Source organism: Dermacentor albipictus, chromosome 1 (assembly GCF_038994185.2).
Source record: "Dermacentor albipictus isolate Rhodes 1998 colony chromosome 1, USDA_Dalb.pri_finalv2, whole genome shotgun sequence".
NCBI lineage: Eukaryota > Metazoa > Arthropoda > Arachnida > Ixodida > Ixodidae > Dermacentor > Dermacentor albipictus.
This window is the reverse complement of record NC_091821.1, coordinates 178,173,073-178,199,151: the sequence shown is the minus strand read 5'-3', so window position 1 is coordinate 178,199,151 and position 26,079 is coordinate 178,173,073. Positions and strand designations below refer to the sequence as shown.

The window sequence follows — 26,079 nt, the reverse complement described above, 5'->3', positions numbered from 1 at the left end:
CAGGTAAGACATGCGACGTCGCAAATTCAGTTCACTTCAACAACAGTTCAACACCAACGAACTGCTGGAAACCAGTAGAGGGGGTTTTGCTTTAAGAAACTACAACATTGCATGTAAAATTTCTGTACGAATTTAATATCTGTTTTTTTAGACATTTTAAAAATTGTTTCTACAAACATTGGTAAAATATTTATTTTGAATGAAACAGTGTTATCAATATGCCTGTTCCAAATCTGCATAGTCAGATTATAACATATTCTTACCAGTTGCAAGAATTAAAACCATTAAGTTTATTGATGTGGATCAGAAATTAGGCCAACTGACTGGCCAGGACCTCCAAGCCCCAGTTAATCGTGTGATCCCTTGGGAAAAATAACTGATGGTCCTTGAATCGATCAGTCTCGCCAGGCTCAGAGTGCATATGCAGTTGTCAAGCAGGAGCCATGATGCTGGCAATTCCCATCAATGCTTTTCCACTGTACTTGCACTCAAGGCTACCTTGAGCATAATGCTAAGGGCAGCTGCATTGTAAGTTCTTCAACTGAATTTACTCCATTTTTTTTTTTTTGAGGAAGGGAGGTTGGGGGGTGAGTAATTTGGTGCAGGTGCATCTTTGCAACTTGGCTCTTACTGCACAGTCCTGTCTTCTCCTCATCTTTGCCCCCCCCCCCCCCCCCTCCCCCTCCGCCCATTCACAAGAATTAAGGGAGTTTCTCATGGGGAGGAATAGTAATAACAAAAACTATGCACTCCCCAATCATAGCTGTCATTAGGTCCATTAAGATCTACCAGTATTGTTGGATTGCAGTGTGTCACTAAAAGAATGCTCTGTATAGAAGAAGTGGAGCACAAATAGTGCTAACGCCATAGGAATTGACGACCTATATTATTTCACTTTAATAATAATAAAAAAAAAAACATTCCCCTATGCTCTCCTTGGCTTCACAGTGTGTTGTTGGCTTCATAGAATTAAAAATGCAGGTGCATTGATCACGTGGATCATCAGTTAAATGCCAGAGTCTGCGACGCATTGCCTCCTAAACTGCTACGTATCGGATGTTATTTCATTACTCACAATGGTACAGATGGCAGGCTTGTCCAATGATGGATTTGCCGCATTACATTTCATACAGCAGTACACCGAGTGTGTCAAATCAGTTCTGCTGAATCCCACAAAGAGGAGGAAGTATTATGAAAGGGAAAAATTATCGTCCACCCGAATGTAGCTTGAAGCTACAAAGGAAACCCTTGTGGGTTTCTCACAAGGAACGCCTAACAGTTGAAAAATTCGTCCTGGTCCGGGATACGAACCCGTGGCCAATGCCTTTCCGGAGTGGTTGCTCTACCATATGAGCTAACCAGGAGGCTAGCAGATCACAGTATGAAGGCGAATTAATCGACAACTTGAAGCACAGGGACATTGACTAGGACAAATCAGTTCTGCGGAATCCTGCAAGGTGGAAGAAGTATCATGAAGTAAAAAAATTGTCATTCACCCAAATGTAGCATGACGCTACAAAGGATACTATTAAGGCTCTCTCAGAAATAGTGCCTCGCAGTTGTCAAAAAAAAAAAAAAATCACAGACCAGGACAAATTTTTCCCGAACTGCGAGGCATTTTTTATGAGAAACCCATGAGCGTTTCCTTTGTAGCTTCAAGCTACCATGCTACATTTGAGTAGATGACATTTTCCATTTTCATCGCCTTTAAGGAGTACACTCACTTGTGCAACCCTTTTAAGAACTTGAGCATGCACAATAGTACTGCACACACACATTTCTTGCCAATATTAGATGTGTTCATTTAAACAAGAAAACATCATAAATGAGGAACATTAATGATCATTACATGCCTTGTCTAATTGCTTGAAATATTTTGAATTTGGGGTTTCTATACCACATATTATGAGTTTTAGAATAATAAAAATAAATATTTTTTAAGGAAAGTACGCTGGCAAAACAAGAACAGATATTTGTACATTTCAAATTCCCGATTATGTCAATTAACTGCCAATCAATCATGAGCTGGGTACTAGTGGTATGTATATGAGGGGAATTGCAGGGACTTTTGCAATTTCTTGCACTAGGGTTTGGTAACACTGCTAGTATCCAGCGCTGAATTAGTGTCGTCTGCAGCACTCCTATGGAATGTGTCACTCTTATTCAGGCATTAGTCGTTAGAATGTAGCAGACCTTTAAACATGGCAGCTCCATTGTCGATCTGCACCAAGAAGGAAATGAGGGCAGTGATTCGCTTTTTGTTTGCGGAGGGTGTTAGACCTGCGGAAATTATTCGTTGAATGCAAGCACAGTATGGTGACAGTTTATCGCGAAGCAAGATCTGCGACTGGATAGAGCATTTCAAACAGGGAAGAACTTCTTTATGTGATGAGGAAAGATTGGGCAAGCCATCAATGTCAATGACTGAGGACAATATGAAAGTCGTTGAGGGTATGGTGATGGAAAACGGACGAATCACGGTGGACGAAATCACCAATACTTTACATATCAGTCGTGGTTCAGCATATTCCATCTTACTCAACAGGCTAAATTTTCGGAAAGTGTGTGTAAGATGGGTCCCGAAAAAACTGTCAGCGCAGCATAAGGCACAAAGATTGGACACCTCTCATAAGCATTTGGCCCATTACCGTTGCAAGGGAGATGAATTTTTACAGCAAATTGTTACTGTAGATAAAACTTGGGTACATCATCACGAACCAGAAAGTAAGGCTGCAGCAAGCATGGTTTGGAAACACTCATCATCACTAGAAGTTAAGAAATTTAGACGTCATTTATCAAATGGTAAGATTATGCTAACACTATTCTGGGGCATGGAAGGTGTGGTAGCCGTTCATTTCACCCCAAGAGGTGAAACTGTGAACAGTGAGAACTATTGTGATGAGTTGCGAACTCAACTGAAACCTGCGATCAGATCCAAATGTCGTGGAAAACTGCAAAGAGGTGTCATTCTGCAGCAGGATAATGCTTAGCCGCATTCTGCCAAACGGACAGCCGAAACAATAAAGGAGTTGGGATTCGAATTGCTGGAACACCCGCCATACAGTTCAGACCTGGCTCCAAGCAATTTTAGTATGTTTGGACCATTGCAGGAAGCACTCAGGGGAAAAAGATTTGCAACCGATGCAGAAGTCATTGATGAGGTGCAAAATTGGTTACAGATGCAACCAAAACGATTTTTTTTCTGACAGAATCAAGAAACTTGCGAAACGTTGGCCGAAGTGCGTTGAAGTGCAGGGAGGTTATGTAGAAAAATAATGTGCATTTCAGTTTTCTATCATTAGAATAAATGTAGCTTTCCTTTTCTTAAAAGTCTTTACTTTTCGACTTCCCCTCATACATTATAGCAGGTACCACTGGAGTCACGTGATGCCTTCTGCTTAGATCAGCTATGTTGCATAGGCTTGGCTAGCTGAGCATTGTCAAAGAAGTGGACATGGAGACGTGTGTAAATGAACAGTGGCATTTTCATACTTGGGTTGCAGTAAGCACTAGATGGTGCTGTGCACTGAGTGCATCGGTCATCCCTCTTACAAATGCCGTCTGAGTCAATACAAGAAGCCAGCATTGGAAATTTTAGCGCATACAAATGCACGCTATCACGTGTGTTTCTCTGCACTATAGCCTGAGTTGTCATATGGTTTTGAATTCACGTCGTGGCCTGTGGATTCACAGCACCATCTAGAGTATGGACTGCACATTAAAGAGGAACTCAAAGAAGCCTAAGCCGAGTTTAATACATAGCTGCTCATCAGGGCACTACTATGGAGGATTGGTGCTGTGACTTGTGTATTTATGCACTCTTTTTAAAGAATTGCATGGACAAATATTGACATAAGAATGCTTTGCGTAGAAATGCAATGAAACATGACTGCAGCACTGAGTTTTCGCACAGTCAGTAAATATATTTGGGTATCTGCCGATCGCACAGTGTTTACTAGCTTGTGGTGCGCAGCAGTTCACTAAGTGCACATGGCATTGTTGGGCCATCATACATATTGTTACGGTGAAAGGAAAGAGGAAGGAGACATGAAGTAGAGGAAGACGAAGACTGGCCGTTGCCTGAATGCCATATACGCCAGTTGTAAATATACCTTATTTTACATTCATGGGCCTGCTTTCTCCCTGCAACATTTTGGTGGAAGGTGCGGGGTACAATCATGGAACTTCGCAGCGGACGTCATCTACCTGCTGCCACAATGGCAAATCAACCGACACAAGCGACAACGCCTCAGCAGCCCGTGCCAACTGTCATCCTCACTCATCCGCGGGACCCGGGAACATCTTGTGGCACTGACAACGCCAATGTCGAGGACTGGCTTACGATGTACGAGCGAGTGTGCAACAACAACAGGTGAGATCCAACAATGATGCTAACAAACCTTATATTTTATCTGAGAGGAACTGCGAAGCAATGGTACGATACACAGGAAGCTGACCTAACGAGCTGGGATGTCCGCAAATAAAAAAATGCGAGACCTGTTGGGCAGACCTGTCGGTTGTCAGCTGGCAGCAAAAAAAGAACTTGCGTGCCGCACTCAGACGTCCACAGAATCCTATGTCGTGTACATACAGGATGTGTTGGCCTTCTGTCGCAAGGCTGATAACAACATGACCGAGGCACACAAGACTGGTCGCATACTAAAAGGTATTGCAGACGATGCCTTCAATCTCCTGATGTGTAAGGATTGTGCCACTGTGGATGCAATTATAAAGGAGTGCTGGCGCTTTGAACAAGTGAAGGGCCACCGTGTCGCTCAAACTTTCGACAGATTGCCCAATACTGCCGCGACATCTTGCGAAGACCTGCCGCGGTTCGTTCGGCCGACAGGACCAGAAGATACAATGCGCATCGTTTGCCGTGAGCTTGAGGCCACAGCGCCGGCTCTTGTTCGTTCCGACTGTCGGGAAAGCGTGCCTGCTATCTCCCCTATACAAACGGTCGTTCAGGAGGAAATAGCAAATTAGGGCATTCCATCTCTCTGCTCAGTCCGCCATACAAACACCTACCAGATTTCTCTGGCTGCTTGCTCCCAGATGCAAAGCTTTCCACCACTCCGTCGCAACTTAGCTGACTGGCACACAGCGGATGATAGACCCATCTGTTTTAATTGTTCCGGTATTGGAAACATTGCCCGTCATTGCCGCAACCACTGGTAGTCGCCTCCTTAGTGGTCATCTCCGAGTCAAAACCGCCAAGTGCCAGACAATCGTACTTTCTCGCCCTATACGCCCACTAGGAACATCAACGCCGACAGTGCTCCACCTGGATCCAGCCGCTCCCTGTCTCTGCAAGGTCGTAGGTCCTGTTCACCTCTCGTTCACCGCTCTTTGTCCTCGTCTGCAACCGGTCGCTTCACTTCGGAAAACTACGCGGTGCAGCTCCCGGAGGTGAAGCTGCAACTCCGACCTGGCCCACAAATACTCTATTGACCCTGCCTACACGTGGAAACCTACTGGACATTGAAGTTGATGGTGTTCCTGTTACATCTCTCGTTGACACAGGAGCGCAGCTTTCAGTTACGAGCACTGCTCTCCGCCGAAGGCTCAAAAAGGTTGTGACGCCCACCGTACCGTGCACTGTGCGAGTCGCCGATGGGATTACTTTACCTGTTCTTGGAATGTGCACAGCACGTGTGACCATTGGGGGCCATTATATCGTTGTTTTATTTATCGTCCTTGAGCACTGTCCGCACGACCCAATTCTCGGCCTCGACTTCCTTTCGAAGCACTCTGCCCAAATTGACTGCTCCGCAGGTGTTGTACAGTTGGATCTGCTGCTTCCTGCCAACGCAACCAACTTGTGCTTCACACTGCTCATGTTCTGCTGAGTTTGCAAGGCTGTCTCCACAGGCGGCTACAAATGTCCTCCTGACGCCCTGTCCTCCCGTATGTGATGGCGAGTACGCTGTGTCGCTGCTTACTGACGTCGTTTTATCGCGCAATATTGCCCTACTGAGCACCTTAATCCGGATCCGCGAAAACTGTGCTTGCATGCCCATCCTCAACTTTTGATTTTCGTTGCATGTGCTGCCACAAGGTATCGCCATAGCACATATCACTCCTTTGAAAGAATTCTTCTTTGACCTCTCAATCCTTCCTCAATACCAACGGACCTTTGTCACCCACTCCTTCGTACTCGATACCTGCAGATTATGTTTGTAAGATGATTGCCCCTGACCTTCCTTCCGAGCAAACAATAGCTCTTCGTCACCTCCTGTCGTCTTATCGGCATATCTCTGATTTGGACGACCGTCCAGTGGGCCAGACATCTGTTGTTATGCATCACATCAACACTGGTGACGCCAGCACCATCCATAGGCAGCCATATCGTGTCTCCGCAACAGAAAGGGCCATCATACAGAAAGAGGTAGACAGGATGATGGACAAGGACGTCATTGAACCTTCCAGTAGCCCGTGGGCATCACTGGTTGTCTTAGTAAAGAAAAAAGACAACTCGTGGCGCTTCTGCGTTGACTCCCGTCACCTCAACAGGATAACAAAGAAGGATGTTTATCCCCTGTCCAGCACTGACGATGCTCTTGACTGCCTTCATGGATCCCAATACTTTTCATCAATTGACCTCTGCTCCGGCTATTGGCAGATTAGCGTCTATGAGATGGACCGCAAGAAAACCGCCTTCGTCACACTGGACAATCTGTACCAATTTAAAGTCATGCCCTTTGGATTATGCAATGTGCCAGCTACATTCGAGCACATGATGGACTCTCTCTTGCGTGGCTTGAAGTGGTCTCCATGCCTCTGTTACGTTGATGATGTGATTGTGTTTTTGCCCAACTTTGAGAGCCACCTGCGGCACCTCACAACCATACTCTCTGTGTTTCGCAGGGATGGCCTTCAGCTAAACTCCTCGAAGTGCCATTTCGGTCGCCGTGAAATTAACATGCTCGGCTATCTCGTAAACACCGCCGGAATCCAAGCTGATCCACAGAAAGTTCACGCCGTGCGAAATTTTCCTGTACCTTGTTCAACAAATGATGTCCATAGTTTTCTGGGCTTACGCTCTTATTTCCGGTGATTTGCGAAAAACTTTGCCGACATCACTCACCCTCTCACTGACCTTCTTAAGAAAGATGTCTTTCTCTTGGGATCCACTGCAGGAGAGAACCTTCTCTACCCTGATTGAGTGGCTTACAACTTCCCCGATTCTGTCACACTTTGACCCTTCTGCGTCCACTGAAGTACAAACTGACGCGAGTGGTCATGACATTGGCGCTGTCCTCGCTCAGCGTCAACAGGGCTAAGACTGTGTCATTGCTTACGCCAGCCGTCTTCTTTCCACACCCGAGCGAAATTACTCCATTACCGAGAGGGAATGTCTCGTACTCGTATGGGCGGTCTCGAAATTTCGACCGTACCTTTTCGATCGGAGTTTCTGCGTCGTAACTGATCATCGCGCCCTCTGCTGGGACCTCTTTGAAGGACCCAACTGGACAATTTGCACGTTGGGCATTGTGTCTACAAGAATATACATTTTCTATTATGTATAAGTCAGGGCGCCTGCATAAAGATGCTGACTGCCTGTCCTGCAATCCTGTCGATCAACTGGACGATACCAATGCAGACTCGGACATCAGTATTCTATCCCTCTCCGGCTTCCTCCATAGTGGCGATGAGCAATGCCAAGATCCTGTTTTTCGAACACTTATGGAATGCCTAAGCTCCTTGCCCAATGACCCGTCCCTCCAGATGTTCACCTTGTGCGATGGAACTTTAGACCATCGTAGTGTTCGTCCTGATGGCCCGGAACTCCTCCTAGACGTTCCCAAGCACCTTCGTCTTGCTGTGCTCCAGCAACTCCACGACGCTCCTACCGCTGGACATCTGGGCATCACTCGTACTTACGACCACCTGCGGCGCTGCTTCTTCTGGCCCGGCATTTATTGCTCTGTGTGCTGTTATGTCGCTTCTTGCAACCTGTGTCAGAGCCGGAAGACGCCTGCTATGCCTCCTGCTGGTTTGCTTCAACCAACTGATATTCCTACAGAGCCCTTCTTCCGTGTGGGGCTCGACCTCCTTGGCCCCTTTCCAATTTCCATTAAAGTAAACAAATGGATTGCTGTAGCAACAGATTATGCCACGAGATTTGCCATCTCACGAGCGATGCTAACCAGCTGCGCTACCGATGTCGCCGACTTCTTACTATACGACATCATTCTGCACCACGGCGCCCCTCGCCATTTACTCACGGACTGCGGCCACTACTTTCTATCGAAGGCTGCCGATGGTCTGCTCCACTCCTGTTCTACAGAACACCAGCTTGCTACCGTGTACCACCCTCAAATGAATGGCCTCACCGAGCGACTCAACCGCACACTAACTGAAATGCTGGCCTTGAACGTTTCCGACGATCACCGTGGCTGGGACGTCGCTTTACCATACATCACTTTCGCATCCAACTCGTCCTATCACGATACTGCCGGATTTTCGCCATTTTACCTTTTGTACAGCCGTGACCTCACCTTGCCCTTCAACACATTGCTACCTTCCGCAGTACCATCACCCAGCATTGGTTACGCTCGTGATGGTATTGCCTTAGCTGCACAGGCCCGAGAGGTCGCCCGTTTTCACCTCAAAGTCTCGCAAGCTTCTCAAAAGCGACGCTATGACCTTCGGCACCGAGAGCACCATTTTTCACCTGGTTCCCTTGTCCTTCTCTGGACACCTTCACGTTGCGTCGGCTTACCAGATCTTACGTCAACTGTCCGACGTGACATACGAGATCGCCCAGGTCGGTCAGCCTTCAGTGCCTCCCATTATCACCAGCGATGTTGTTCAAGTCGCCAGGCTCAAGCCCTAGGTCCCCCCATTATGTGAGGCTCTATAACTTGCACCGGGACGGAGCTAACCCCACTAGGAGAGTGATGTTACGGTGAAGGGAAAGAAGAAGGTGACATGAACTAGAGGAAGACGAAGACTGGCCATTGCCTGAACGCCATATACACCAGTTGTAATTATACATTATTTTACACTCATGGACCTGCTTTCTTTCTGCAACAATATATTCTATTTGTGTTCTTTGTACATGAGTTGGAACCCTGGAACATGTCAGAATGGCACTTTAGGGACCTATACAACATGTTCTGAAACACATATTACCAAAAGCGAATCTCACTTTATGAGTCATTTCTACTAATAAAGGAAACAACCTAATATGATTCTACAACCTCTAGGAATTTTCGTTTATTGTCAAATCAAGAATAACTACACACTTTTCTTCAAAAGATATTTAAAGCGGGATGTAGTATATAATTTACGTACGAATATTTTAGTTGGACAGACCCCACACCAACTATGGTACCCAAACAATACATAATTAAATAATATCCCTTTGTAACAGACATCCTTCTATAATTGATCACACTCTCAACAGTAAAACTATTTGGCATTACAAAAGGAAAATAAAACTACTACTGTTAAAAATACCCGATCCTATCTGATTTTATTTGGTGCTTGACCTGTGTGTAACAGGTAATAAAATTCATCGTTGTATGTAGTGCATATATGTAGTGCATTCGTCCCTTTATATTCATATTTACATAGTGACACAATCGTATTGCACTACCTTGTATGACTTGTTACTCTTTGTGTGTTGTTCATTTCATTATAATCTGTGTCAAGTGTACATTTGCTTGTGTTCCCTATGTATTATAATATCTCTGTTTTGTTCTACTTATTTGGTATTATATGATTGCACACTGTATTAGATTTAGTGCAAATGCTGTCTGACGTGTACTCCCGAGGTGAAGGCCTTGTCAGGGAACATACGTGTTTCCGTTTGCCACGCCTCGTGGACGTACCTACAACATTGTATTTATGCCCGAAATTAAGACTGATTGATGATTGATATTGATGGTAAGAAAGGGTGCTGGGGTACGAACCTGTGGTAGAGATTACGTCAGCCAAGAACTCGTCCAGCGCTTCGCGCTCTTCATCGTTCCCTTCCAGGTCAATATCTTCCAAGTCAACTTGTGCATCATGCACAGCTTCGATTCCTGCATGAGAAGTTGATGCACCTGCCCCTTTAGCGAACGTCATGTATGTACCATTGGGGAAAATGCGGCAAAGATGAATTATCTGCACCAGCTTGTTCTAATTATAACATGGTGCCATGCTTTGCTTGCTGCATGCTATGATGGTCAACAGTGCCATTAATATTAAAAAAGCCAATTCTTTCTTCCAGGCAAGGCTATTATATGTAGGTGCAGTGTGTGTCTGTGTGCACATGAGAGAGGGCGAGAGAGAGAGAGGGAGATAAGGCAATTATGAGCTGCAAATCCAAGTGTTTCATTCAGATTACAGAAACACTTGTGCTATGTGAAGTCTGGTGCATTTTTGACATTGCATTGAAGCTTTATGAAGAGTGAGAATAAGTAGGCATGACTCTTTAGCACTCCTGACCCAAAAATACTTCCGTCACATCCAATATTCGTTATAGACATGTATTTGCTACAAGCTTATATCAGCAAGAAACATTTAAGACTGCTTCGTTATGTCTGATATTCATTATATTCATGATCGTTATATCGAGTTTCAACTGCAGTACAATTGCTTTTTGTCACCATGTATATGACAAACATTTATCATTTTCAGAGGAAAGCGGGTATTTTTCCTCTGTCGATCTGAAAATTGCTCCAAAGAGTCCAACTCTTTTTTTACCACGACCATCGGACATGGGTCACAAGGTGACCTACAAGAGCTGTGACAAATTTCAAGACTTCCTCTCTCTTGACTGACTTGCTGCACCATCTACAGCATAGGCTAAGGAATAGACTTTCATTTTCTGTGCCGTTTATATATTAATTTTTGTCTGCCATGTGGAGGCGACATTTAGCAAGCACAGAGGTTTGTGCACCCACTGTTCTTGAAGACGACAGGCACTCTTGCAGCTCAGCACTAAGCCCTCACAAAACAGACGGTCTCGCAATTATACAGTGTTCTCGGACAATCAGTTGTTCGGATGCTATACTGCAGCAGTGAGTCTGAGGATGACGTCAGGTCATGGGAGAATATTTTAGATGCAAACCCACAGAAGCAGCTCAAATTATCAGTTGTTTGGTAGTGAGTTTCCTTTCCTGCCTGTTGATTACTTACTGATTTCTTGTGCTGACTGAGATGTAATAGAATTGTTGACAATGTTATGGCTCTGATTTACAGTCTCTCTATAGTATAGTGTGGGGATCTGTGGCCCCTGCCTCAGCAGAGTGCGAGATTTTGCCCAATATTTGTGGCATCTAACACAATGACACTGCAGTTTCCACTAGGCAGAAAACATTTTTCTTGTAAGACACATCACTAGAACATTGTGAAAGTTTCATGAGCTTAGGCAGTTCAGGTGAAAACATTTTGTATATTTCATAATTTTTTTTTCTTTATTTAGATGTCATCGGCGTAAAATTGGAAGTGTTTCCTGCACATTTAAATAAAGTTTGTATTCCACAAAGTAGTTTACATTTTATGCCCTGACATGTCTTTCAAAGTTATATTTTAGGACAGTACATATCTTTAGCTTTCTTTTGACATATAGCGCACCACAACCATGATCATATATTCAATAAGTACACATTACTAAAGCCTCCAAAAGAATGGAAGGCGACCCTAATCATTGACTTGGGTGTCTCTTCGCGCCACTTGCACCTTGGCATTGGTGTTCTTTAGGTTAAATTGAGGCAAACGTAACACACAAACCGAAATTGGGGGCAATTGTTTTCCAATAATTAGCCGATTAAGTATTATGCCACCTTTTTGTGTGTGATGTCATTATGACATCATTACTTCTGCTTTCTAATTCTGGGTTTCCAGGAATTTTGCGAAAGTTGTGCTCATGTGGCGAGTCTCTAAGCCTATGATTCTGTGCTTTGGTGTAAGGTAATCAGTGATTTCTAATTCGAATTATTCCAGACACTTCAGTAACTCAACTTGTAACTAAACTTATGCTGTCATAGCATATCTATAATGAAACCCATGAATTTTGTACTGTACTATATTTTCAATTTTTTTATGATATATCTTGAATTTCCTCCCCAGTCTCAGGAGGTGAACCGGAAGTGCTGCGCAGGAAACAAAAGTGTCACTCAATGCTCATGCCACTAAAAGGGACCATTTTGTCCATAGTAGGAAAAGAGTAAGCCAATTCTCGCTAATTCAGGTGTTGCCAATATTGTCGTAACTTTTGCTACAAACTATGACAGGAAGGTTGCCCAGATGCGTACAACAAAGACGTGCCACTGTGTTAAGCTGTTTTCTTACCACGACCATTAAACACAGGTCACGGAGCGCCACGCTCAATTTCAAGGCTTCTGGCACCCATAGGAAGTTGCCGCTAGAACGCAGTCTAAGGATTAAACTTTCATTTTCTGAGTAGTTTATTTCTTTTCCACATGGCAGTGATTCTTAATGGGACCCCAGGATGTGTCCAGATGTTGGTGGAAATGAACAGGCCATGATTTATAATAGTGTTAGAATCGAGCATGCTGTTAATGATTTAGGATGGAATTATAATTCTAATTGGCACAAGAAGTCGTGGTATACGATATGTTGTGCTAACTGGTGGTGAAACCTTGGTACTAGATATGGATGCACTCGGATTACTGTAGAGAAGTTGGCTGTTATTAAGTGCACCATAATTACTGTTTAGAATCGTAGTCTTTATATTACACAGGCGTTAGCACTTTATTCTATGCATATTATGAGCTAAAAGATATAATTATGGAAATCTAACCCACCTGTTGGAACTTGAGAAGCAAAACTTTTGTGAAGCAGTTAAATAAATGCCACACAATTGATTATATTCTGGACAGGGCTTTGCATCATAGCGATTACCTGCCTGCCGGTGAAGAGACAGCAAGACTCCACGTCTTGCTGGACCCCCACCATGTGACCACGCATTAAACTGTCTCCGGGATTGGCCTCCTTTGCTATGACACTGTACACAGGCGCTGCGCGCCGACTAGGGCGGGCCGATCCTGGAGATAGTGCAACAGTAAACTGCACTTTACTCAACAAAAGACCGACCAAGCAAATGCACCAAACCACAAACCCTAGGAAAGTAGGCATAGAAAGGTTAGCATAATTAGAGGAATTGCGCTTTTAATGATGTATATCTGTTGCAATGAGGATATTTAGGTAGCATATGTTTTATCACGAAGCGATTCCGTAGAAAATGAGGCCAGTAGCCAGTACACCTGCAAGGTTAGTAAACATGGCAGTGCTGTCCTGCGCATAAGCTTTTTGCAAGACAGTAGCACACAGCCATAGTCAGAAAAGTCCAGGAGGTTCGCAAAGTAAGCTTCGCTTTAAGAGTTCATGCTATGTTGCGGCTTGACGTAGCGTTTAGGCCAGGAATCCTCCAGCCACAGGGATGAGTACGCCTGGGAGTAGGAGCTAAAGAAAGAGGGTTTATTTTACATATATACGCTGGCTCCAGATATCGAAGCCCACTCTATGTAGGAGAACTTTGAATGTCTCGGCTCATTACATCTCTGAGCTCACATCAGAACACATAAGGACACCCTCACTGCACCAAAGGTCTCCACTTTTACAGTGAAGCTGTATACCTCTACCCTCCAAGGAAATTTTTGTGTAATTGTTGGCGTGGTAAGCAAGAAACTCCCCATACATGGGCCAATCCCGGACATAGTGCAATGCCGGGCCGACCCGTGGCAGAGATGAAGCAGGCGTTGAGCACTCCCCATAAGTGGGTCAATCCCGAAGACAGTGCAATGCCGGGCTGACCTGCGGCGGAGGTGCAGTTTGCCATTAAGGGGCCCACATACACAGCTTCGCTGGTCATCCTTCTTCACGGAGTGGAAGGGCACTGAGTTTTTTTTAAAACAGTCATCTACCCTAGGAGACTAGACTAGGGAATCTCATGACTATCTCGGTCAATAACAATAGTTGAATCTGTTGCAAAATCACCCCCCATAACGTCGCACCGTACCGCCGGCTCTATCTCCTATGTGGCACCATCGCCCCTGCATACGCCGCAACTGCATGGTAATCTGGGAAACCGCCGTCGACGCAGTTCCTATGATGGTCCTCGATGTTGGCCCCTTTCATCAATTAGTGGGCTCTCAGTGACGGTCAACTTTCCGTGACCCTTCACGGTTGTTACCACATCAGAATCTGGTGGTCAATGTCACCTTGAGGCAAGCTTCTTTGCTGACCTGTCAATGGTCAACATCAGGGCTTTGTCAGTTGAGTGCTCATGGAAGGGGGGTTGCCTCATGGGAAACACCTAAGGAATTGCCTTTGCCATGTTGAGACGTAACAGCTAACAAGCGGCTCTGCCTACACGGCAACGAAGTGGCATGGCAGAGTCGTGGCAAGCTGTGGCATCCCTCATAGCATGGTGGTGCACATGAGTGCATTTGTATGCGCGCGAGTTCGTGAGCAAGTACCCCGAGTTCTGTGGTCTCCCTGTAAGATACAAAATGACATCAACTAACTGGGCCGTAAATGGCTGCCGGCACTAAATTAATAGCACTACTCGCGTAAATGTGTCATTTTGCTTTCGAAAACTTGGCTTGGCATGGCTAGAAAGAATGCCTGGACTTGTATCTGGCCAAAGTAGTTGGACAGAAAACCACAAAAGCACGAAGCTATTACTTTAGAAATAATTCACCACTTCACAAAACCTGCACCGCATAAACGTAGACTTGATAGAGTATTACTTTCTTACAGCTAGGGCCGCATTTGTTGTCTGCTTTCCACCAATGCTGGCATACAATCGCTATTGCGCTCACCTATGAATGTTTTCAGCATACAATTTCACGATCGCGATTGCAGATAGAAAATTTTTACTAAAATATGTTCCACAGCATTGTGCATTACCACTGTTGGATTGGACACTATCACTGGTAAGTTTTTCGTTGCACTAAAAAAGAAAAAGATAAGGATACTATAAAAATTGGTTGTCGGTTCTGTGCTAAGGTGAGCACCTTGTGATCATGGATTGCTGCAATGTGAAAAATGTGAGCTACCAGAGCAATGTGAAAAAAATGTTAAAGCTAAGTTATGGGGTTTTGCATGAGAAAACCATGATCTGGTTATGAGGCATGCTGTAGTTTTCACCACCTGAGGCTTTTAAGGTTTTAAGAGCGTGTATTGGGTGCATGGTACACTGTGCATACAATGCACAGTGTTTTTGAATTTTGCTCCCATCAAAAAGCGGCTGCCATGGCTGGGATTCGATCCCATAACCTCATGCCACTAAGACACCATGGCGGCTGCATGAACAGTGTCGGCCTCGTGATTCTCTTGCATCATCAAACGATTATTTGGTTGCTACAAGTAGCAGCGAGTCAAAAGATGATATCGGGTCATCAGATTTTAATTCAGATGATGGAGACCTGCAAAACCAGCCTGGACAGTCATCAGCTCTTTTGCAGAGTTTTGCTTTCTGCCTTTTGATGAATAACTAAATTTTGTGCCAAGTGAGATGACACAAAGATGTTGGCACAATGTAAAATATAAGTCTTACTTAAGTGTCTCTAGTGCATGCGGTGGAGGTTTGCTGCTCCCAGCTAGAGTGTGACATTATGTCTTTTGGCAAACATATTTGGGAACTACCAGTAAGAGGCAGTTTCCATTAGGCAGAAGAAAAATTTGTAGCACACACTGCTTATGAGCTAGAGCATTGAAACCTTTATGTGCTGCAGGAAATTCAAGTGAAAAGAGTTTGTATATTTCAGAATACTTTATTCTTTCGTTAATTTTGTGTTATCAGCACTATATTGTGAACATTTCCGGTACTCTTCAGTAAAGTATGTTTTTCACAAATTATATTAAACCTAACATGCATTTCTGAAATTTTATATCTTTGGAGAGTACATTTCTTTAGCTTCATACTGATTTATAACGTATTATTAAATCCCCTAGTCCCTTAGGATGTATTCAATAAAAATACTTCCTAAAACATTCAAAAAGGGGCAATATTTTTCAGTGATAAGTAAAGATTTAAGAGCTCTGGACCATTTCAGCTCATCACAAGTGACTGCCACTATTTATCTTATGACGTATTCGTCTTATCATGGGCATTTTTGCCACTTTTTGAGTGGCTTGTGATGAAAAGAGGCCATCAATGGGTCTTTTCCTTTCACAACATAGATGCATAGATGGAAGTAGCTGTTTTATTGTCTGCGCTATTATTAAGATTTTTTTTTACACTAGATGGCAGCTAATGATCCCAACATGAATGCACCATTGCGTTGTCAGCTACCTGAAATGAGACAGCAATGGAAACATTTGCAAGGAAATCAGGATCTGGTGCAAGTGGCTTGAGAAAGCCCAGTTTGGAGTACCGTGTTTTGAGACCTATCATACTGCTGGTATTCTGCAGTAGTTTGCATAGCATTAGCTGAGGAACGCTACAATCCAAACAATGGTTTGTTTGTGAAGTGGGCAGTTCACAACAGTAAATAAGCAATATTTTCAAGCGAAGCTTGTATTGCCTCACTCATGTCTGCATTGGTGTTGCTGTATGAGAAAACTCAAGCTGCGCGAAAATAAAAATTGTTTGTTGGGCTGCGAATTCGAACCACCGACTTCTGGGTTGTGAGACCACCACGCTAACCGATTCAGCCACTGTCGGTTCATCATACAAGCCAATCACAGGTGTCCCCTCCTTCCGGAGGAGGGAAAGGGGATGTGATCGCACGTTCGCTCGCCTCGCGCCCACCGTTTCTCGCTAGTTCAGGCCCGGCAGTCAGATGGGGAGGACACGTTTGGTTCGTTCTGCCGAAGAGTAGGCTGCGTTGAAGGAACGGCAGTGGGAGCGGGCCGTGCGTCTCGCGTTCGGCTGAAGAACAGGTGGCGTTTCATGAATGCTGCCAGGAACTTGCTGGAGAAAGAGCTCGTCGTCAACATGCTGATCTCGCCGTGAGGGAGCACGAAGCCGAGGTGTTCCATTAATTTATAATTTATTTATTTCAATTAGTAAGTACAAGTAATTTCCCCTGTGTTGTCCTTGGTGTCATTGTTTGTTGGCTTCTTATGATATGATTAATAAAAACATCGGACCTCTTAGTTAACCGCCTTTCTTCTCGTTCACTATTGTACCAGTATGATACACCACCACCCCCACCAAAAAAGTCACTGTTCTTGCATATTTCTAAGGTACCTAGAGCAGGTGAAGCTCGGTACAAATATACCAAGGTGCCTCCATCATGAATATATGAAACAAGCAAATGTGTACGTACGGTGAAGTGTCCCTTGTTCTTTGTATGCTTCAAGATCCCTGCGAAAGACTTCCCCAAAGGTCTCTTGCCGTTCTCGCAGCACTTCCTGCTCCTGTTCTTCCAGCTGTCGAAGCAGCGTTTGGTGGTCTTCTTCCAGTTTGTCTACACAAAAGACCAAAGAGCTTTATCTTTCATCCTGCTTTTTTTAGCAAGTGCAATGTTTTGTAATAAGGGTGAACAAGTGGTATTGCGGGTGTTCATGCTTTCTTCAATACACTTGAAATAAATATTTGTCAGTGTCACACATTTTGCATAATTTCTTTCTCTAAATACAAGTTTCACAGACTGCCAACAGTGGATCTCTAATGTTTTCAATGTGCCCTACAACACTGTTTCACCCATAGGCTGCCAAAGCTGGCAAATCCCAGACTCGAAAGAACCCGGACCACATTGTCAAAGCGAGCAATTTACAGGATTGGTTTAAAATGGTATTTGTTGATTCTGCAACATATAGCATTATGTCCGCTTCAGTGGTGGTATGATCTAAAAAATATTTCGTTTATATTTGTAGAAACTTTGTGCATGCATTCCAACATCTACAGGCACATCCTACAGGCACAGCATGCATTCAACATCTACAGGCACATCCTATGTGCCTGTAGCAGCACAGTGATTGCATCCCACCGAATCCCGGCAAACAAACTGTGTCACAACAGTGCAAAATGTGCTGGGACAAAAGATTAAAACAAATTTAGCAGGTGAGAATATGAAAAGTGCAGTGCTGCTTTCTCCATGCCTCAGTGTTTCAAGCTTTTTCACACAAAAAGAGATCTGTGAGTGGCAGTTAAAGTTCTGAACTGAAAAGTGCTACTTCATATTGTGAATAAAACTTATTTGTTCACATTTTTTTAGAGTTTATTACTGCAGCCCATTGTACAACGAACGCAACAGCAGAACTTTGCAGTGTGCATACGGGGGCAAAATAATGGAACGGAGAGCCACGTAGCATGCGTAATATTTGGTAGCCAAAGGGTTAACAAAGCTGCAAAATGTCTCATGAATGAAGGGGCATCACTGTAGGTATATCCTCTTCCAATAACGTAGCAAAGATACTTTGTCTTTGTACGAGTGTACAGGAAAAAAAAAAAGAAAAAAAACCAACAACCACCTTTGAATTCTTCTCTTTTCAATTCTCCTGTGTGATGTAAACCACAGAGCCCCGCTAGCAAGAATAATACTCCAAGCAGTGGCATTTCGCTTTGTTATGTTTATGTTGGTCAGTTCTCGTGTGGCGTACAACATTATGCCTTTATTTGAGCTGCTTTGCTGTTAGTTTTCACAGCGAGTGCCTGAATGCAGACTCTCTGGCAATATGAAAGGGAACACCAGAAGTATGTTCTAATATATGGTAATTTTCCTTGTGTGCGCCTGTAATGAGGAAGACTTCCATAAGTGGGGTTCTTCAACAGGAGAGCAACAACAAATAGTAGCAAGTGAGGTTCTGACCTGCATGTTCGCAACAATCGCACTTTCAACAAAGAAAGATGAAGTGTTCCCTTTCATATTGGTGGAGAGTGTACCATGCAGTGTTATGAAAGCTAGATGCAGCAAAGGAGCTCACATGCAACATGCATGACCATGTCTATATGCAAGACTGACTGACTAAAGGGGTCAAGGTAATAAAGGGAAGGAAAGCCATGGTCTAAGGCTAAGGATTAATTTTGATCACCCGGGGTTCTTCGATGTGCACCTGTTGCATGAATGGTTTTGCGTTCTGCCTCCATCAGAATGTGGTTGCCACAGCTGGAAACCAAATCCACAACTTCACACTCAGTAGCAGAATGCTACAGCCACTACAGTAAGTTGCTGGAAAGTAGAATAAGCTAATTGATCACCTAACGTGGAGCTCAAAAAAGTATTCTAAAGAGTGCTTTTGACATTAGCAATTACTTGCTTAATCAGCATCGATTTATGGTGATCTTTCTTGCAGTGCTCTGGTGCAGTACACTGGTCGTGCTTTCTCCCATGATTGAGTGCAGCTCTAATGGCACATTGCGGCCCACTTTAGGTTTTGAAGGTCTGCTTATTGCTTTTCCTTTGCAAAGCTGAAAGCATGTAGTAACAGTCATATTCATTTAACAGAAATCCTGACATTAGCACAAGTTTCAAGAGTCCTGTCTACAATATATACCACAAGATGGTATACATTGGTGTTCCAGTTAATAGTTCCCCAAAAGAATGTGGTGGGACAAAAATAATGAAATGGAGGGCCATGTAGCATGCATGATATTTGGTAGCTAATGGGCTAACAAAGCTGGTGGTGGTGAGTTCTTGTGCAGTAAGGATCAAAACTAACTCAAATGCCAATGCCTATGTATTTTGCAGCAAATTTTTGGGATGGATAACTCAAAACTAGCGATGGTCTCGGAAAGAATAGGAGAGGAAACAGAGGGTGGTTAACCAGAACGAATGTCTGGTTGATAACCCTTTGGTGGGGAAAAGGGTGGAAAAGATGAAAAGAAAGGAAACAAAGTCCACTGTGAGGCACCTGACAACTATCGCACTCCAAATAACGACAGCTAGTTGAACCCGATGGCGCCCCCAATGCTCCAGCTTGCTCTCTTTTATCTAGAACGTGATCCTGGCACCATCACCTGGCTCTACCAGTCACTACAACAATGGCCACAGTGTGTCAGGCAGACTCAATGCGTTTAATGAAACACAGCGGTGCTGCTGCTCAGGCTTCATTCATTTGGGACCAGGATGTAAGAAATCAGGTTTCCATGAAGCGATGGTTGTGAAGTATTTCAAGAGCAATGGCTGGTGTTTCTGCACCAGAAAAGGAAATACTCAGAAAAAGTCCGCAATTACCTCCCTGCACCAGTGCTGGGCAGTACCGAAGATACATGTATCTCAGATACTATCTTAGATACTCTTTGGGTATCTCGTATCTGTATCATGATAAGTCTCACATGATGAGTATCAGTATTTGTATTTACGATACATGAAATAATGTATCATGTATCTTAAGATACAAGCTACTGGCTATCGCAACATCACTGTACAAAACTATAAATGTTTCAAGGTTATATTGCGCTTAGTTTTACAGTGACAATATTATGTGAAGGACAGGACGTGGACATACATAGCGCAATACGTCCATGTCCTATCCTTCACTTAATCACTGTAAAACTAAGCGCAATATAACCATGAACGTTCACCAACTAGCCCCCTTCATTGCTTTACTAAATGTTTCAAGCTGATACTGCTGCAACTAAGCCACTTGAATAACACTGAAGGCAGTGACATTCTTTTATCTTCCCTTTATCTTCCCACCAGAGCCCTGCACGCAGCCAACCTTTCGTTTTCTTGATTTTTTATTTTTAGTTGCACCAGTGCCATGACACTTGTAGCCACTCTACTGTGCTGCGTACGCCAATGCGTGCGGCGTCTTTCACGCAAATTGTGATGCCGCTATCGTGTCATCATCACAGTTTCTCTTGCAGGCTGCTTTGTTACGAAGTCTGAAGAATCCAAGAATGGGGTTGTCTTGCATCTAGTGGCTTTCACACATCAGCGATTTGAAGGATCTTGTGGATGTGAGTTTGACTGTTGTGAAGCAAAGCGTGGTAGCGCTGCTTCCGGGAGACTGGGGCATAAGGCGGCTATTTTGTGTATGTTATTGTTGCTTGCAAGCACCAAAAGCAATTTTTTGGACTACGTTACACCTGTAAATGGCAATACATTTACGAACAGGGTAAAACTCCCCAGTGGTATTTACGCCACCGTGCAGAGGCGTCTTATTGACGTTCTTGTAATTAGATGGCGACCCACCAGCTGGTCGGCCAGCAGAGCAGCGACTCCCATCAAGTGCAAGAGCTACAAGCAAAAACCGTTGACAGTGCAGCGTATAAAGAGTTTACATATTATACTTTGAGCAAGAAAGACAAATTTTGAGATACTAACAGCCATTTCATTCAAATGAAACAAGGTTGGTCAGAGTTGAGAAATTTCCAAGCAAACATTTTTGTGCATATGCTGCTACACTATATAGATCTATAATAGGAAATTTGCAATTGTATCGAAGTACCGTATACAGTAAATGTGGTAGTATCCTGTATATATATCTCCAATACTTGTGGCCCGATTATCTCGTATCATATCATGATATAATTGCAAACTATCTTTGCCCAGCCCTGCTCTACACCCACAAACTTCCAAATTGAGGTTATCCAATGAGAAAGAAGTATGTATTCACGAATGCCACTCCATGCTATAGGTGATATAAAAGAGTTAAGCCTTGCTGTGGTAAGCTGAATAGAAGGCGGAGTAAGCTGAAATGGTGGTCCAGGTAATGAAGGTGCTGGTTTGTGAAATCTGACATATTCCATTGGGCCACTAAAAGTTCATATTCAACCAATGAAAAGTTTACCCACTGCATATACTCTAGAAAATGGGTTAGCAACACAGTTGACACCATCACGAGCAAACTGGGTGGCTGCATCTCCCTGGTCCTTTCCAATTGCATTGTAGTGACCTGGAAGTCACTGAAGAATGATGTGTTCTAACAATGAATTTCCCTTATGTTTGCTACAGGTTCATGGGATTCAAAGCTTAGTGCTGAAAGTAAGCTCTTGATGGCTGCACTGTAGTTGCAGAAGATGGACTGTCGGTGCTGAGCTAGTTTCCAGATAGATGAACTGAAGTTCCACATGCCAGCCTGCAAGCATGATGGCTGTTGTGGATTTCAAGTGTGAGGTTTTGAGTATAATCTTGAATTTAGCTGGGATGACTGCTGCAATCATTGATGTAGAGCGAGTGAACGATCACTGGAAATGCTAGGGCAGCTGCTGTGGACATCATGTCAAAGAAATAATGGTGCCTGTTTCAGTGCTGCCAATGAGACTTGTGCTTTTTTCTTGATGCCGAGGATGTCGGGACACACTTGAAGAGAATGCAGGTACGACAATGGTGACAGCTGTCTTACTTCAGGTATAGTACGATGGCAAGGAAGCTTGGTGAGCAGCAAGAATATCGCTGGAACTCGTTTTTATGCACTTCCTAATGCCTCCTTTGCTGCCAACGCACTCCCCTTTGTTTCAAAGCAAATGAAGAATGGCTCTTGCATCTGATGTTGAAGGTGTTTTGCACGATTCTTTGTTCACCACCTTCGACACATGACACAACATTGACAATTTCTGTGTCTGTGGCAGGAGCAGCACAGCTGCGTCCACATCCGCAATCAGGTATGACAATATCGTCCTTGGGCACTTTGTCAACAACCTGGTATACACGCTTGTACAATGTGCTACAGCTGCAGCTTTCATGTGCTCGCTCTGGGACATGTAAGCACTGCAACGTAGAATGCGCGAAGCCATTAATTACCTTTGCCAAATTTTGCTGATGTCAAAATTCTACCACCACTTAGAGTAGTGACCTTCACAGCGCTCTTTGCATTTCCAGGTTTACAGGAAGAAAAACAAAAGCAAAGAACTACTATCTATGCAGCACCAAGTGGTTCCGGGTGGATTTCCTGCTTTGCATTTTATAAGTGGAGTCCGGCGCTGCTACATTTCAAATACTACTCCGGCCTAAAATGACTGTGGCCATCATATCACTAGGCTAAAATGCACAGCAGTCAGAACCAAGAAAAACTTTGAATAAAGCAATCTTTCGAGTGAAGTGCCTTCCCTATAAGGAGGGTTTACTGCATTTCCTTTTTTAATGAAAATAAGAAGACTTTTATTGTAAATTATAACAAGCCAAACTTGCATCATGCTGTGTGTTGTTACTGTACTCCATTATTTTAATTATGATAATAATTGTGGCACTTTGCTCATTAATGAGCTGTGCAATTGAGCATACACTGATTCACGTATGTTTGCAAGGACTATTGCATACTTGAAAGGATATTAAATGGTGTTTCTTCTGCATTTTCTGTCCTTACTTTTCTATATGGAAAGGTATTCAATTAAATATTTGAACAATTTCTTTCTAATGTTCACCTTCAATTCAATAAAAAAATTTAATATCAGAACATCCCTTCTATTCTCTGTTAGGCTGTATCACATGATATGAATAGTAAGGCAATGTTCAGAAGCATACTAAACCACCTTCATACAATTTCTGCTAGAAGAAGAAATTACATTGAGTAAAGTGAGAATTACGGCTATTTGGTGTACTTTCATCTTGTAATGTGCTCAGTAAAACTTAGTTGTACTTGGCACATTACAAGATAGAAATTTTTTTTTTTCATAGCCAATGATCATAAAGAAGATTAAGTATCTTTCAAGAATCTACAGAAAAGGAAAGCCGAAAAAACAAAACAAAAAAACAACATAAAAAAACCCTGCGGAGTTTCTGCACAGCTTAAGTACTTTGAGCACTATAAGCTGTGCACTTTGTGAACTTGGCTGTGAGGAACACACTGCTGCATCTCTGAATGATAGGCAGCGTGAATAGGAATCCAGCCTTTTTGCAGCACCTACATTCTGGAAACACCTGGGATTAATTGCACAAGTGCGAGCACCGTAATGCTTGTGTGACTCTAAGCAAGCAACGTTGCAGGCCCTCTGAAATTTTCACATTAATGCCTGTTGAGTGATGCGAACAATATGCAAGCAGACAATCCTTTTTACATCAGAAAAAAAAAAAAACATAGTTTATGTAAGCCTCCACATTCATTGTGACAACCATGGTTCCTTCATGCTCAAAAATTAAAAAATGGGACAACACTGTGTTTTGCCATTGACAAAAACACTGGTTCAAGACAATAATTGTAATACATACGAGTATCTTGCTCAGCCATACCTTTGAGGCTCTCAAAGTGTCCTTTCTTTTTTTCTCCATATAATGCAAGCTTGAACCTTTCATCTAGTTGCTTCTCCTGCAAAGCTTGTGTCTCGATGACATCCTCCAGGCTTACCAGGCGAAGTTCAACCTCCTCAAACATGCCTTCCAACTCTCCTGCATTGAAGGTCAATATGAAGAGCAATGAAAGGACCATGACACACAATGTTTATCTTAACGTCAACAGTTTATTTCCAAAGATGTAGTCTATTCTTGGCTTTCATGAAATCACCTTATTGATTACCACATGGTGAACATACCTTATGTTACAAGTTTGATGTGAGATTATTTTTAGTGCCTTTACATCCTGCCTTTCACATCACTTACTTTGAAGACCCCAAAGTAAGCTGCATTATAAAGTGCCAGTGTGCAAATGAGTTAAGTATTTATTGTGCTGACTATGCTAGTTTCTCAGACTATTTTCTGAGCATGATTGTGATGACATGGACTGAGCAATGCAGTATAGTTGAAGACAATGGAATAAGCTTCACTACAAGCTAAGCCCAAATTGCACTGATCCACACTGGCCATTTCAGTTTATAGTCTGAGCACTGTTTGGCTTGAACAGAAGGTTGGCAATACATTTTCATGCACCACTTTTGAGGATACTATCATTGCTGTTACATTCATTTTACAAGCTTGAATATGCTGGATATTCGATACTGTAGCCAGGCCACTTTTACATCTACCTGCCTTCACAAATTTATCAAATGCCACTCCACAGTCATTCTGTTCCTGACTACATACCAACTGCAAGTTACCTTTAGCTCATTCTAGCCAAGAGAACTCGGAAAAATGGCCCAAACATATGCTATTTAGCAAGAGCTGAACAGGTACTGTGGAAGGCTATGTGCTGTGTCTGTCAATTTCAACAGTACCTATGGTGTTCATGAGGTCCTGGACACCCTGCTGTAGTTTGGGCAGCTGTGTCAACTGTAAGTTCAGCTGCTGCATGCTGACCAACTGCTGGTGGCAGTAGGACTGCAGCCCTGCAATCAGGACATCTACCTCCTGCGCAAGACAAATAGTAGTAGAGTGAAAGCACAACATTTGGCAACTGGATGCTAGTATATGATTGATAGGCCACGTGCGAACACACCAGCTGCACTGCCTAACATGCTACACAGGAGGGCACGGGCCCTTGCGATGTAGAGTTCTATGTATACCTTTTAAATATAAGTGCAACTAAAGACATGGACTGCAGACTGCAGCTTTCATGCACTGTTGCTTCACACCTCAACTCATTTCAGTTCTACCAGTGTACAATTCCCCAAGTACAGAGATGAACTGGGTGCATTTGACCTATGCCTGAAAACATGCATTCGTCTCTCCTTATTGAGCTGTCAATAGCATTTGCATTAGCAGGACTTGAATGTTGCCAGAGCTACTAAAATCTTGCTGCAACTACAAACTTTGACTGCTACAGGCACAGCCAGGTGGCAGCATGTGCTTTGTTGTCACAAATGGCTCTATGTCTGCAAATGCCTGTAAGCGTGTATGTACACATATGGCTAAGTGCTGCAATGGCGATTAACGTGTTCCTGAAAGTAAAAGCCCCAAATGTGCTGAGCATGGCTGCACACCACAACAAAACACCACTTAATGTTTAGCAATAGATGGTTATGTGGCATCTAAGCTACATTTAGTTTTACTAGACGGTGGCATAGGATGACCCTAATCTCTCTCTATATATATATTCTTGCCACAAAGTATTAAACAGGCTTTCTGAATTCAGTAGCCACTGAATATGCTTCTTTCAGGTTGAGTGTGGTAGCAATTAACTATATGACTTTATATTTACTTAGGTCAGCATATCACCAGGCAATGCATGTTCACTTCATGTCTTAGTGCACATAACACACACACCCTTCCGGCGCAATACTTGCAGTATTGCTCAGAGCTGAAAGTAGCAGGAAGTACCCCATATTGTTGCTTAGTCACATTGTTTGTGCCATCATAAAGTTCAAGTCAAAGCTAACTTTGTAAAAAGCCATAAAAGTGTGCACCGCATTAC

The 26,079-nt window shown here is 43.4% G+C and overlaps 2 protein-coding genes across 12 annotated transcripts in view; one reads left to right on the top strand and one right to left on the bottom strand.

Moving 5' to 3' along the window:
- Positions 1-23,003, top strand: part of LOC139052741 (transmembrane protein 231) — a 40,276-nt gene extending 17,273 nt beyond the window's left edge. For 2 of the 11 annotated variants that reach the window (XM_070529807.1, XM_070529805.1), the window contains exons 9-11: positions 17,819-17,974; positions 20,723-20,815; positions 22,680-22,718. In XM_070529807.1, coding sequence (XP_070385908.1) covers positions 17,819-17,889 — 71 coding nt within the window. In that variant the 3' untranslated portion in view covers positions 17,890-17,974; positions 20,723-20,815; positions 22,680-22,718. Of the gene's footprint in view, positions 1-10,632; positions 11,380-17,818; positions 17,975-19,206; positions 19,359-20,722; positions 20,816-22,679 lie in introns of those variants that run through there. The other 9 variants (XM_070529799.1, XM_070529798.1, XM_070529802.1 and 6 more) reach the window with 8 other exon arrangements.
- Dysb (dystrobrevin binding protein dysbindin) overlaps positions 1-26,079 on the bottom strand; it is a 40,187-nt gene that overhangs the window by 13,126 nt on the left and 982 nt on the right. The window contains exons 5-8 of the mRNA XM_070529859.1: positions 24,944-25,076; positions 24,027-24,182; positions 17,238-17,378; positions 9,921-10,034 (exon numbers count right to left, since the gene is read on the bottom strand). Of these exons, the coding sequence (XP_070385960.1) occupies positions 9,921-10,034; positions 17,238-17,378; positions 24,027-24,182; positions 24,944-25,076 (544 nt within the window). The remainder of the gene's footprint in view (positions 1-9,920; positions 10,035-17,237; positions 17,379-24,026; positions 24,183-24,943; positions 25,077-26,079) is intronic.